Source organism: Cebus imitator, unplaced genomic scaffold, assembly GCF_001604975.1.
Source record: "Cebus imitator isolate Cc_AM_T3 unplaced genomic scaffold, Cebus_imitator-1.0 Scaffold101, whole genome shotgun sequence".
Classification (NCBI taxonomy): Eukaryota; Metazoa; Chordata; class Mammalia; order Primates; family Cebidae; genus Cebus; species Cebus imitator.
Window position 1 is genome coordinate 3,030,520 of NW_016107416.1, and position 15,436 is coordinate 3,045,955.

The following is a 15,436-nucleotide window of genomic DNA, read 5'->3' on the forward strand; positions in this document are numbered from 1 at the left end:
CAGAAGAAAGGATATCAGAGATTGAAGATGAACTCAAATAAAATGAGAAGGCAAGATTAGAGAAAAAAGTGAAATATGAACAAAGTCTCCAAGAAATATGGGACTATGTGAAAAGACCTAATTTACATTTGATAGGTGAACCTGAATGTGACAGAGAGAATGAATCCAAGCTGGAACACACTCTTCAGGATATCCAGGAGAACTTCCTCAACATAGCAAGGTAGGCCAGTATTCAAGTCCAGGAAATACAGAGAACACCACAAAAATATTCCTCAAGAAGAGCAACCCTAAGGCACATAATCGTCAGATTCACCAGGGTTGAAATGAAAGAAAAAATGCTAAGGGTAGCCAGAGAGAAAGCTCAGGTTACTCACAAAGGGAAGTCCATCAGACTCACAGCAGATCTCTCAGCAGAAACCCTACAAGTCAGAAGAGAGTGGGGGCCGATATTCATCATCCTTAAAGAAAAGGCCTTTCAACCTAGAATTTCATATCTAGCCAAACTAAGCTTCATAAATGAAGGAGAAATAAAATCCTTTATGAACATGAGAGATTTTGCTACCACCAGGCCTGCCTTACAAGAGCTCCTGAAAGAGGCACTAAACAAGGAAAGGAACAACCAGTACCAGCCACTCCAAAAATGTACCAAATGGTAAAGAGCATTGACACAATGAATAAACTGCATCAACTAATGGGCAAAACAACCAGCTAGCATCGATAATGGCAGGATCAAATTCACACATAACAATATTAACCGTAAATGTAAATGGGCTAAGTGCTCCAATCAAAAGACACAGACTGACAAAGTGGATAAAAAGTCAAAACCTATCAGTGTGCTATATCCAGGAAACCCATCTCACATGCTAGGATACACATAGGCTCAAAATAAAGGGATGGAGGAAGATTTACCAAGCAAATGGAGAGCCAAAAAAAAAGCAGGAATTGCAGTCCTGGTCTCTGATAAAATGGACTTTAAACCAACAAAGATCAAAAGAGACAAAGAAGGGCATTACATAATGGTAAAAGGATCAATCTATCAAGAAGAGCTAAGGATCCCAAATATATACGCACCCAATACAGGAGCACCCAGGTACATAAAGCAAGTTCTTAATGATCTACAAAGAGACTTGGATTCCCACACAATAATAGTGGGAGACTTTAACACTCCACTGTCAATATTAGATCAATGAGACAGAAAATTAACAAGGATATCCAATAATTGAACTCAGATCTGGACCAAGCAGACATAATAGACAATTAAAGAACTCTCCACCCCAAATCCAAAGAATATTCATTCTTCTCAGCACCACATCACACCTATGCTACAACTGACCACATAATTGGAAGTAAATAACTCCTCAGCAAATGGAAAAGAACGGAAATCACAAAAAAATAGTCTCTCAGACCACAGTGCAATCAAATTAGACTCAGGATTAAGAAACTAACTCAGAACCACACAACTTCATGGAAACAACTGAACACCTGGCTCTTGAATGTTGACTGGATAAACAATGAAATGAAGGCAGAAATAAAGATGTTCTTCAAAACCAACGAGAATGAAGATACAACGTACCAGAATCTCTGGGACACATTTAAAGCAGTGTCTAGAGAGAAATTTATAGCAATAAATGCCCACATGAGAAGCGAGGAAAGATCTAAAATCGACACCCTATCATCAAAATTGAAAGAGCTAGAGGAGCAAGATCAAAAGAACCTCAAAAGCTAGCAGAAGACAAGAAATAACTAAGATCAGAGCAGAACTGAAGGAGATACACAAAAACCCTCCAAATAATTAATAAATCCCAGAGCTGGTTTTTTGAAAAGATTAACAGAATAGACCATTTGCCAGATTAATAGAAAAGAGAGAAAAATCAAATAGATGCAATAAAAAATGATAAAGGGGATATCACCACAGATTCCACAAAAGTACAAGCTACCATCAGAGATTACTACAAACAACTCTATGCACATAAACCGGTAAACCTGTTAGAAATGGACAAATTCCTGGATACTTACACCCTCCCAAGACTAAACCAGGAAGAAGTCGAAACCCTGAATAGACGAGTAACAAGGGCTGAAGTTGAGGCAGCAATTAATAGCCTACCAACCAAAAAAAGGCCAGGTCCAGATGGCTTCACAGGTGAATTCTACCAGACATACAAAGGGGAGCTGGCACCACTCCTTCTGAAACTATTCCAAACAATCCCAAAAGAGGGAATCCTCTCCAAATCATTTTATGAGACTAACATCACCCTGATACCAAGAAAATTTCAGGCCAATATCCATGATGAACACAGATGCAAAAATCTTCAATAAAATACTGGCAAAGCAATTGCAACAGCACATCAAAAAGCTTATCCATCACAATCAAGTAGGCTTCATCTCGGGGATGCAAGGCTGGTTCAATATACGTAAGTCTGTAAACGTAATTCACCACATAAACAGAACCAAAGACAAAAACCATGATTACCTCAATAGATGAAGAGAAGGCCTTCGATAAAATTCAACAGCACTTTATGATAAAAACTCAATAAACTAGGTATCGATGGAATGTATCTCAAAATAATAAAAGCTATTTATGACAAACCCACAGCCAATATCATACTGAATGGGCAAAACTGGAAGCACTTGTTTGAAATCTGACACTAGACAAGGATGCCCTCTCTCACCACTGCTATTCAATATAGTATTGGAAGTTCTAGCCAAAGCAATCAGGCAAGAAAAAGAAAGGGTATTCAATTAGGAAAGGAGGAAGTCAAATTGTCTCTATTTGCAGATGACATGATTGTATATTTAGAAGACCCCATCGTCTCAGCCCAAAATATCCTGAAACTGATAAGCAAGTTCAGCAAAGTCTCAGGACTCAAAATCAATGTGCAAAAGTCACAAGCATTCCTATACACCAATAACAGACTTAGAGAGCCAAATCAAGAACGAGCTGTCATTCACAATTGCTACAAAGAGAATAAAATACCTAGGAATAAAACTAACAAAGGATGTAAAGGACCTCTTCAGGAGAGCTACAAACCACTGCTCAACGAAGTAAGAGAGGACACAAACATGGAGAAACATTCCATGCTCATGGTTAGGAAGAATCGATATTGTGAAAAAGGCCATACTGCCCAAAGTAATTTATAGATTCAACGCCATCCCCATCAAGCTACCAATGACTTTCTTCACAGAACTGGAAAAAAACAACTTAAACTTCATAGGGAACTAAAAGAGCACCTGCATAGCCAAGTCAATTCTAAGCAAAAAGAACAAAGCTGGAGGTATCATGCTACCTGACTTTGAACTATACTACAAGGCTACAGTAATCAAAACAGCATGGTAGTAGTACCAAACCAAGAGATATAGACCAATGGAACAGAACAGAGGCCTTGGAGGCAACGCCACACATCTACAACCATCCGATCTTTGGCAAACCTGACAAAAACAAGCAATGGGGAAAGGATTCCCTGTATAATAAATGTTGTTGGGAAAACTGGCTAGCAGTGTGCAGAAAGCAGAAACTGGACCCCTTCCTGACACCTTGCACTAAAATTAACTCTAGATGGATTAAAGACTTAAACATAAGACCTAACACCATAAAAAACTCTAGAAGAAAACCTAGGCAAAACCATTCAGGACATAGGCATAGGCAAGGACTTCATGACTAAAACACCAAAAGATTTGGCAACAAAAGCCAAAATAGACAAATGGGATCTAATTAAACCCCAGAGCTTCTGCACAGCAAAAGAATCATTAGAGTGAACTGTCAACAAACAGAATGGGAAAAAATGTCTGCAATCTACCCATCTGACAAAGGGCTAACATCCAGAATCTATGAAGAACTAAAGCAGATTTACAAGAAAAAAACAAACTCATTCAAAAGTGGCCAAAGGATATAAACAGACACTTTACAAAAGACATATATGAGGCCAACAAACATGAAAAAATGCTCATCATCACAGGTCATTAGAGAAATGCAAATGAAAACCACATTGAGATACCACCTCACACCAGTTAGAATGGCAATCATTAAAAAATGTGGAGACAACAGATGCTGGAGAGGGTGTGGAAAATTGGGAACACTTTTACACTGTTGGTGGGAGTGTAAATTAGTTCAACCATTGTGGAAGACAGTGTGGCGCTTCCTCAAGAACCTAGATATAGAAATTGCATTTGCCCCAGCAATCCTATTACTGGGTGTGTATTCAAAGGATTATAAATCATTCTATTATAAAGACACATGCACATGTGTGTTCACTGCAGCACTGTTTATAATAGCAAAGACCTGGAACCAACCCAAATGCCCATCAATGATAGACTGGACAGGGAAAATGTGGCATATATACACCATGGAATACTATGCAGCCATAAAAAATGATGAGTTTGTGTCCTTTGTAGGGACATGGATGAACCTGGAAACCATCATTCTCAGCAAACTGACACAAGAATGGAAAATCAAACACAGCATGTTCTCACTCATAGGCGGGTGTTGAACAGTGAGAACACATGGGCACAGGGAGGGCAGTATCACACACTGGGGTCTGTTGCGGGGGACTAAGGGAGGGACAGTGGGAGGTAGGGAGTTGGGGAGGGATAACATGGGGAGAAATACCAGATATAGGTGATGGGGATGGAGGCAGCAAACCACATTGCCATGTATTTACCTATGCAACAATCCTGCATATTCTTCACATGTACCCCAGAAACTAAAGTGCAATAAAATATATTTTTTAAACATTTCTAATGATGTATCTGAGGGTGGCAACAGTTTGTCTCCACAATACCCAAAATAATGTTTCAGCTTTTCCCACTTTTCAAGCCCATCTTATTTCCTCTGTGCCTTTAATTTGGTATCATTAGGTGAGTTGAATAATAATGTGGAAAAACATGAAATACCGAGCTAGAACATTTACTGGTTTCTCTTATTTGTGAATAGGATTTTAGGCGTCAGAGCAGTCCTGTCTCAAAGATGTTTAGTATCCTATCCGATCTTTTGTTAATGATCCTATTGCTTGACTGTTTTGGGTTACTTTCAAATTACACACTCTGTGGATTTAGAGCATGTGTTCCATTTTCCTGTCAGCTTGTGTTCACTGTACTACATACACTGCTGCTTCTGAAGGCAAAGTAGAGGTGCAGTTTCCAGAACCACGTACGACTAACAGATAGTGAACAAAGGGGGAAGGCATCCACTTTTTTTTGCCCTAGTTTGGTATATAATAAAGTGATTTGTAAACACATTACAGTATGCAATTATACATACCTTCACATGGCAGTCCAAAACGTAATTGTGACTCCAAAGATTTGAAACAAAAGGCATTCCTTTTTTATTAGTTTGTACTTAGTTCTTTGTTTAAAGAAGAAAAATCTTTAAGCTGTTGTTACTTAATCACTAATGTATTTAATGGCCAAATTTTCCTAGTTGGCATAAACTACTCTTAAAAGTTAACAAATTGAACACATCAAACTAGTTTATTTACCACACTTAATTTGTTCTGTGTATGGCCAATTTTTTGGGTACCCTGATATGAAACGCAAAACCAGATTCTTGATGCCGATCCACAAACACTCAAAGTTCCCATGTTTAAATGAAATCTATGAATTTTTTTATTAGGGATTTGATAAGCTGACATAATGAAAACATGTAACTGAAAAACATTTACACTGACCGGTACGACTAGTGTGCTAAGCCATTAGAATAGTTTACTGACAGTAACTGGCAAGAGTAACTTGGAAAATAACTTAATCCAGCAGAACAAAAACATCCTCAGTAGTACTGAATATATCTCTCTCATATATATATCTATATATATATATAGCTTTGCACAATCAGGGAGCAAGGCACATAATGAAATGAGCATACATTTATGCACAAGAAAGTAATAGCAACAAAGCTGCAAGAAAAATTGTAACTTCATCTTCACTGAGCTGTGCATAATCCTCTGAATAATAATCTCCTCTACCTGATACAGTATAATGCAGTTCCTTGTCTTTTTCATGCTTTAAAAAAGTATATTTCTACGTTGTATCTACTTAGGGCAAAGCTCCCACAGCCTACAGGTTGTTGTGAGCCTTGACTCTGTTTTTTAAAGAAATGAGGGAGGAAGCAATCCCAGTTAAATATAATGTGCAATTCTCCTTTAAAACAGTAAACAATGTTTTTACAACACTTACCACAAGCTAATTTAAAATGTACATCTCTGTAAGAGTTCACTAGTGGCTGATATTAAAATGAAGCAAAATCATTTGAAACATTCCAGTTAATGCTTATTTTCTAGGAGGGATTATTTACAAGTAGCGAAAAAGATGGAGGTGGGGAAATATGAAAAATGGCAGTTTTTGGTATTAGGTTACAATAAATTTAACGAATGACAATTTGCAAAATATAAGGGTTTCCCCCTTGAGTGCTGCAGACAAGTTTACTTCCTAAGAGGTTGAGGCTTCAACTGTCATGAGCTTGGTATTAGTGGCCATCCATGATAAATATAATCACTTCTCAACTTAACCATCTATAAAATATGTAGTGTTTACCATCACCCTGACTCAATTCACTTTTCTAAATGTCTTTGGTAGAAAGCAGCCAGACCCCATGTGGGTAGTGATGTCTCTTGTGAGACACTTTCCATTTCTGCCAAAACTAGAAATACCACCTTCCTTTACTTTCATTAGCACCTCAAAGTTTGCTTGTTGGATTTCTTTTTTAAAAATATTCTGCCAAGAGTTCAAGGCACTGGGGGTTTACAGCAAGTATTTTCTCTTTCAAGCGGTTTATTACTTCAAAGAGCAAAACAATTGGAGAGATTTTACAGCACTTCTCCAGTATGTTTTATCTTGTTTTTATCTAGCAAGTTTATTCTGCAGCTAAATTTCAGATTTCTTTTATACATATAGACCTTCCAAGGGCACAGTAAGAACTGAGCACTTGTTTTGTTTGAGGGGTAAACTGATAAAGGTGTAGAAATGTTCTGTTTGAATTTTAAAAGGAAAGGCTGGGTACAGTGGCTCATGCCTGTAATCACAGCACTTTGGGAGGAGGCTGAGGCAGGAAGATCACTTGTGGCCAGGAGATTGAGACCAGCCTGGGCAATATAGTGAGACAGACTCCTGTCTCTAAGAAAACAAAACAAAACTTAAAAGATAATAGGTATCTAATTCTATTATACTTGCCTTCCTCTTTGGATCGTATCTCAGCTTTGCGAGAGGTCATATATTCCTACAGGGTTAGGAGTACCCTGGATAATTTATACAAATGTAAAGTTTATATTTTAAAAAATCAAAGTGCCAAAAGGTACTTGCAATCTAAAGGGTTTTTTTTTTCCCCAGAAACAGTCACCCCCTCATCAAGTGTATGACCCAATTATACTACTTTACTAAAAGCAAATCATCACATCTATAACCATACATGATCATATGGGTTTATTTGGTCTAAACTTGAGTGGTATTAAATCAGTTATAATTAGTTAGCTCTGTAGGTATATGAAAAACTTTTGGTAATGTACAAAAATAGGAATGGGTTTACCTGTTTAAAATCATTTTGCATTTATAACAAAATTACTTTTAGCAGAGGAACAAAGGTGACACAGTTATATTGGTGGCTGATAGTCAAAACAGCCCAATCCACACCATTACCTCAAATAGGTTTCAGGCTAATTTATAACTTTATAGATTTCCTTAAGTTTATCAGTAGTTGTATTCTCTCAGAATGGCAGCAAATGAAACTTGAATTGGATGTGTACAGCTCCTAATAAATAACCTTGGCCTCAGAGTTGTCACTTGGTTGGAATTATGATGGTCCAATTTAAATTTTCTTGATAAACTCAGCATTGTTTTCAGTGACAAGAAAACATACATGGGAAGGGGACCCAAGACAGTTCACCATGACAGTTCACAGTCCTTTGCAGGATCTGCCCTTGGTGGGCGGGAGCACCTAGATTTTAGAGGACTATAAAACACCATCATGTTTACTTCGTTTGAAATATTCTGATGAAAATAGTCTTCTGTAACTTAAGATTCCCCATTCTTTTTCATTTAAAAAGTTCCAAAAACTTAACTATCCAATTTACAGCTAAGGTGGGTATCTGTAAAAACATTAAGAATAGTTACTCTTCCCAAGAGAATTACAGCATCTAAGGGAAAAAAAATATTTGAATAGTGAAAGTGAAGCTGGTAAAATCCAATACAGAATATCTAATATTTATTGTTACCACCTATAAACGAAGTTATTTTACTGAGAATAGATTCTGCTGCCTTACAGCGTTGGTGCCAAGACTTTGAGCATAGAGTGATTCAATTTTGAAATTATCTCTAGTAGAAATTAAGAGTGTCACTAATTAAGCAAGTCACTGGCCTCTAATAAGCACCTGTTTGCACTGCCCTCAGCAGCAGGATGAGTTAATCCATGCTGTTCAGTTTTCAGTACAGCCAAGTCAACTGCACAGACTTGAGGCAGCCAAGCTGGGTGAGGGCTGCAGAGCAGAAGGCAGTGAAAGAAGGCACAGTACTAGTGTCATCCGGCAGTAGATGCTTTCCATGAATATACCAGAGAAAAAGAGCTACAAAAATACAATCTAGGAAAAGCTACATCCCAACAAAAATCCAAATTAAAGAAAACCCACTAGGGAGTAAAACAAAAAGTATAATCTAAAGTATTACTTTAGTGGTTTTTGAAATTCAGTTCACATGAGGTTAAAACATTTTTAACAGCCATTTCTGTCTGTGGAGGACTGTAAAGGGAAATGGCCTGTTGTAAGACCAGCCACTGGATTGGGGTAAAAATGACAGTCTCCTCCTCTAGCCCTGCTCTCTTCCTGGCATCATTAGTGTTCAAAAGGATGTCTGCTCTTCCAGGGAAACACCAGAAGCCATGTGTTCAGGATGGCTATCATCAGGATTGATACAAGCAAGAAATACCAAGAAATCCTGCACTGAAAACATAAAGGCTGTTATTTTAGAGCTCCCATCATGGGTGAAAAATGGTTGGGGGGGTACATTTTTTCCCCCTCAAGGAAAATTGAAGTTGTGTATCTTCTCATAAGAAAATCACCACAACAAAACTCAAAACTCTAGGGATGAATACTTTGATGACTGGATTCATATACTTAGTAACTCTTTAACCCACAAATATGGGTGACCCTCGAACTAGAAAGCTGCAGGCAGGAGACTGAGAAATTCATTCATGAGTCACAGTGGAGCTTGGCAATCTACTCAAACATTACCCAAATTGCTGTGCATGCTTAAATGAATAATGCAGATGTGTTAAAGATCACTTCATAAGCACAAATATCAAACACAAAACTTGGTGAAATATTTGAAAGACGTTAATGGCATATATTCTTATTGCTCCATAACCACATGAACATAGTGAACAATATTCTGGATATGTAGCAGTGGAGAGGTGCCGCTTATTCTCAGTTTATGATGCAGTTTTCATGGAGTGTGGGTTATGTGAGACCTTGAGTATACTGTACTAAGAAAGCACTTTTGCTCATTCTAGAATTATTTACCATCTCTTCCCCCACTTTATTGGCATCACTTTTTCCTTGTGGGACAGTGTCAACTGACTGCTGCAGTTTGCACTGGTAATCATTCACAATAGGCACAGACTTTCATTACAAGATGCGCTCCCCTTATAAGTGCTGAATGGCCCATCTTTATTCTCGTTTAGGAGCCACTCTTAAGATTGTGTTTTATTCCTAATAGTGCAGTTTATCATTACAAGTTGTTGAGACAGTACATATTTATCTCATGTACCAAGGAAAATTCACAGAAAAAAAGCATATAGTAGTGTGTCATTAGAGCGGTGATTCCATCTTACACCAAACTGCACATGTGTAACACGTCATGTCAAGTTAGTGGACTTGGACTGTCCCACTCCATCAGAACACCTGGTAACCTGGACTAATCACAAGCAGGCTACAATCAGCAAGGGTCCTGGTAGCCCCGGTAGCTATAAATGAAACCGTTAAAAACCTTTTCTTCCCTCTCCAGGTTAGTCCCATATTAAGGAGTTTTTTGTATTACGTATTATAACCCATATACAACCAATTAATGACACTTGTACAGGGGCCAATTTTGTTCTCTCATCACCCCTCCTTTCTATAGAGCAATGCTAAAAAAATGCATTTTAAAAAGTGATTTTTTAAAATAATGATGCACCATATTGGGGCACAGAATGTGTCTATTTCATATACCAATTGTCTACAGATACAGAATATCAACATCTACCTAAAGCACACATTGTTAGAAGGTCACTGGTGACCCAAAGACATACTGGGACAAAACATTACAGAGATAGCAGTGTTGTTTACCCTCTTAAAATTAATCAAAGTGAGGATCATGAAGCCAAGTTGATAAAGCTTCATAAAAAAGTACTAAAAAGGAACTATCCAGGATTATAGCACGAATTACCCATGTATCATAGACAAAGAGCTTACCTGTCAGAGAGCACATCCTAAATGTGGGTGGATCACTGCAGCAGTACTGCAGCTGGAATGGCTGAGTTACACCATGTACTTACTTTCTATGCACAACCACATACAGATGGTGTCTGTGAACATTTCCCCATCCTGCACTAGTTACCCGTTCTATGAAGCTGAGAGATTTTCCTGATTTAAAGTGCCCCTTTATGTATAGCAATGAAGTGTCACTCAAGCAATTCTAACTTCAGCCAAGTGGGGAAAAAACAAACACAAAAGCCTTATAGATATACCAAACATTCTGGTGACTTTCTCAACCAGAAATAGCACATTATACATCTATTCCTTAGTTATATAATACACAACATGCACGAATAGGCTACACATGGACAGACACTTATAAATACCTTCTAAATAAGTGATTAGAAGTTTTTGGTCCAATCCACATGATACAGAAAAGAAATCTTGAGAGACAAACACACATCCCCTTCTTATGCCTCTTCCACCCAAAATATAGAACACCCATTATCAGATTAGAGGAGAAAAAGAATAAATAGAATCACTCTCAGCTCTCTCTATATACACATACACATACATATATGTATACATATATACACACACTGTGTGTACATGCACATGTACACACACACACACACACACACACACACACACACAGGACACTACCTGAATAACATCATACCAGGAGGCTCTGAACACCTGAATTCACAGATGATCAGGTGAGCTGATTGTAGAACTGATTACAGATATCATGAAAATAAAATCCTATGGTGGCTACCAGTCTCTGGACAGCTTGGTGTTCTGGTCTCTCTTGGGAGGAGCTGGAGGGGGTCCTCTCCGCAGTGTTGCATAGCCTGATATATGACTGCCTCCGTAACCAGCCTTTTGTTGATCGGACAGCAGTTCAGGGGGTGGCGGAGGCAGTGCCATATCATCCATGGTGGCTGTTGGTTCTGCTCTGGACATGCGGGAGGAGGAGAGTGAGCCGTGCCGAGTGATGGACTTCCGCTGCAGTGTCCTGTTGAGGTCAGCCAGGAATCCAGGCTGGACACTAAGGCTGGATTTGGGAGAAGTGGGCACTTGTGGCACAACTGTGGCCATTGTTGGCTGCTCAGACATCTCTGCTTGAGTGAGGCGGGTACTGTCATTCCGTTTGGGTCGTGTGGGTGGAGGGGCCTTCTTCATTGATGTTTTAGACCATGGTTGTGGTTGAGGATTAACGACTGCCACTTTTGGAGAGGTGTTTCCCGAGAATACTGCTGGAATCTCAATGGGGGGTAGAGGAAGCTCTATTTCGGGTGGAGGAGGTGGAAAGTCAGAATCGGATGGAGGAGAAGGAAATTCCACCACAGAGTCCTTTCCACGCCCACTCAGAACAGAGGCTTTTGCTGACACACACCCTTGTTGGAGAACTCCAGGAAGGTTGACTCCAGAAAGATTGAGTTTTCCAGGTTTGGGGGGTGCTACAGGAGGTGGTAGGGTCTCCTTACTGGGAGACCCTGATTCTGCTGGCGGTGTAAACTTGCTGACTAGACTGTCCACCGAGGGTCTCTTGGACTGGGGGTGCTCTGCACCACTGCTGGATTTAATGCTGGAGTTGCGCTGCGGGGTTGGGGGTGGTTTCTTTCCCCCAGGGCTGGATGTCTTACTGGTCTTTTTGCCTGGAGATCCACTTTTGTCGGGGGTAGGAGAAGCTGTGGGTGGAGGTGGAGGTGGTGGTGGGGCTGGGGCAGGTGATGGTGGTGGAGGAGGAAACATCAGGCTGCTTTCAGGGGGGGGAGGAGGGAAGTCCGGAGAAGGGACTGGGATGGAGCTGGGCTGCCACTTGGGCTTTGCTTTCACTGCAGGAGGGGATTGTGGAGCTACATTTGCTGGGACAGGCTTTAAGGGCTGAGATTCCATGGCAGAGGGAGTTGGAGGGGGTGGAAACTGGCTGGCTATCTGCTTCACGACTGAGGGCACCGGTGACAGTGGAGAGGGAGGGGGTTTTGCACAGAAGCTCTGTTGCTTGGGTAATGTTGGTGGGGGTACTGGAACAGGAGGGGTAGAGGGAGAGGGTGAAATGTAAGAAACAGGGAAAGCCGGCTGCTTTTTCACTGGGGGGACTGGAGGAGTAGGTGTGGGTGGTGCAGTTTGTGTCACAACAGGTGCCACAGTCTTGGTGCTGGTTGGTGGGGGGATGGTCACAAGGGGTTTTGGGGGGGCTTGGGGAGGGAGGGGTGCAGGGATAGGAGGCAGTGGAGGGGGTGTTGGGGGAACCGCCTGAGTAATATGCTGAACTTGATGGATCTTCAGTGGAGGAGGCGGGGCACTGAACTGTGGGAGGGATGGGGCACAAGGTACAGGCTTTAGCTGGGCCATGGCAGAGCCTGGGATTGGGGGTGGAGGAGGCGGAGGGGGTGGTGGAACAACTCCATTGGGGGGCACCAGGATCTGAGGCTTCCCTGACTGTGACTGCATTACTGGGGGTGTTGGCGGCTTAAAAAGAGCCCCTGAATGCTGAGATGCATTCTGTAGCCGTGTTATTGTGCTGTACTTGACGAACATTGGGGCTGCCGAGCCTGCAGAAGGTGCAGACTGGCTGGGGAGAGGGGGAGGAGGGGGTGGTGGGGGAGGTGGGGGAGGAGGAGGTGGGGGTGGCGGAGGAGGCAGAGGTGGTGAAGGCTGTGAAGCAGTGTAGGGGGTGACTATCTTAGGTTGTGGGGATAAAGGGGGCACAAGTGAAGTGTAGGGCCGATTCATAGACTCCATTCTGGCCTAAAAGAAGTATAAAAAGGGAGTGGGAGAGAAAAAAAACACAACAAACAAAACAGTTACAGAGGTAAGCTTTGATCTTGTAAAACTAAAACCAGGGAGTCTGGGACATGCATGAAGAGAATGCAGAAGTTGGTGGTGATCATAAGAGGCTAAAATCTGATTCTGTGGGCAAGAAGCAAACAGCAAATTTGTTTTACCCCACAGTAAAACAACTAGACCACCTAACAATCTAGGAAAAATGTCCAGTTGCAAAAGCTGTTTGAATGGTGACAGGATGCATGACTTGTGACCTTGGCTGTTATGACTTTGACACAGCCTGCCCTACTGGAACCCTCTGTGGCAGGCCTCTGAGCACTGGACTTGCGAGGGGAGATGTGATGGCTCCGGTTCACCTTTCAGTCCGTGACTGCATCCACATCAAGCAGATGCCATACTGGGTTTAGGAGGGCTTCCTGGTGGAATGAGGATGGCCTTTTGATGCTAGTAAGCTGACACAGGAGAGTATGAGAGTGCTGAGCAGGCGTGCACAGTCACACAGGAATGAGTAAGCTTGACACACACACTCGTATTCGTGTGAGACACTTGCATCCAACATGCACAGAAGTCCAGCAATGCAGGTAAAGGGGGGACATTCTTTACATTTGTTTTACTGGAAAATATATAAAGAAATGCTTTGTAAACATTACAGCAAAAGATTGTAAAAATATACAGAAAAAGCCAGAGGAAATTAACAGGAAGCTCTTGAAGACTAGAATGAAGAAAATGTATCAAGAAATGGAAGCTAGCATTTGCTAACCATCAACCCATCTGGGTACCTCATGGCATTGCTGAAATGATCACATCTGGTAGTTTATTTCATGGAGCTAATCATGCATGATGGTGGTTCAGGTACTTTGAAAAGAGGAAAGGAAGGCCCCTTGTTGTTTTAAAATCTTTAGGTATATCTTTTAGGCTCTTTCAACAAACTTTGAGGATCCAAGATAAACCATTTGTTTTCAATTATGAATGACATCGAGAATGCATGGGTTAGTGAACTAGAAGGCTCATTACAGGGCTGAATTCCAGTGGCCATCAGGACACTCACATGTTTAAAATTACACAAAAAGATAAAGGTATTAGTCTGTGAGGTTGCGTTACAGGCGTCACCGAGGTTAACGTGTTTCCAGAGAACAACCCCTGACCTTAACTTGACCCTGTCTTGGCTGCTTCAGGGGCGCAGGCCTTAGCTGTGCAGGCCTTCTCACTTGGCACCTGAGACTGAGGTAACAGGAGAAGAACAGAGTGGTCATTATTGCTGATGGCAGGGTTCCTACTCTTCTGAAACTCTGTGCAATGACAGAGTTTGCTTCTTAAACACAGACCATTTTGGGTCTGTGATTTTGTTTTCCCTGGCCTTACACCTAACTAGGTTCTATAACTTAAAATGAACACAGATCTCTCACCATTAGTAATTTGGTAAGGCAAAGAGTTTTTCTTTAGCCATCTGAATTCTGTAAACCAACTTCTCTAGTACATTTTTAGAGTACTAGCTCCATCCAAATTGATTAAATGGGGGAAGGGAGAGAGAATTATTTCTTAAAAGTTTGAGTCTCTAGTAAGGGAGTTAAATAAAATCAGTGTTTTGAGAATGTAGATCATTAGAACCAATTCTGAAATGTTCATTTCTGAAGCAAAGGGCTTCAGTCCCACATGGTGCTGCTATACTAAGGCTTCCTCTACTCTGAGGGAGCCCAGTTAGGGAACCACATATGCGAATGAAGGAATAAAAGGAGGAAAAATGCCCATTTATTCTCATTCATGAATGTACCTGTATAAGTGATTAAGACCAAAAGCACCCCCCCACAAAAAAAAAAACAAACAAATAAATAAATAAAAGCAGTTATTAGTAAAAATAGTAAAGCCCAGGGTGCCACTGGTTCCTCAATGATGGAGTAACCTCTTGCATATTGAAATAGTGACTATAGCCAGGATACATCCTTGCCTACACAACTACAGAGGATGTTTGATAGAAGACCATGATGTCTTTCAAATGAACTCAAGAACCTATTTTTCTAATTATAGTCTTGCAATAAACTATACTCATCCTTCAGTCTCACTAAACAGTCTACTATGCAAGGCTCAGGAATCCAAAATTTTAAGGGGACTGATTTGAATTTAGTTTTCCACATAAAAGTATAATTTAAAAAAAAAATCATCAATGGCCAAAGAAATGGCAAAAGCCCCCATCACTTTTGGAGTGTCGGAGGCTCTATACA

General features: G+C 40.7%; 1 protein-coding gene across 8 annotated transcripts in view; it reads right to left on the reverse strand.

The window, feature by feature from the left end:
- Positions 1–5,574: 5,574 nt before the first annotated feature.
- Positions 5,575–15,436, reverse strand: part of RAPH1 (Ras association (RalGDS/AF-6) and pleckstrin homology domains 1) — a 96,154-nt gene continuing 86,292 nt past the window's right edge. For 5 of the 8 annotated variants that reach the window (XM_037741481.1, XM_017536858.1, XM_017536861.2 and 2 more), the window contains one exon: positions 5,575–13,181. In XM_037741481.1, the coding sequence (XP_037597409.1) occupies positions 11,199–13,181 (1,983 nt within the window). In that variant the 3' untranslated portion in view covers positions 5,575–11,198. The other 3 variants (XM_037741484.1, XM_017536865.2, XM_037741485.1) reach the window with 3 other exon arrangements.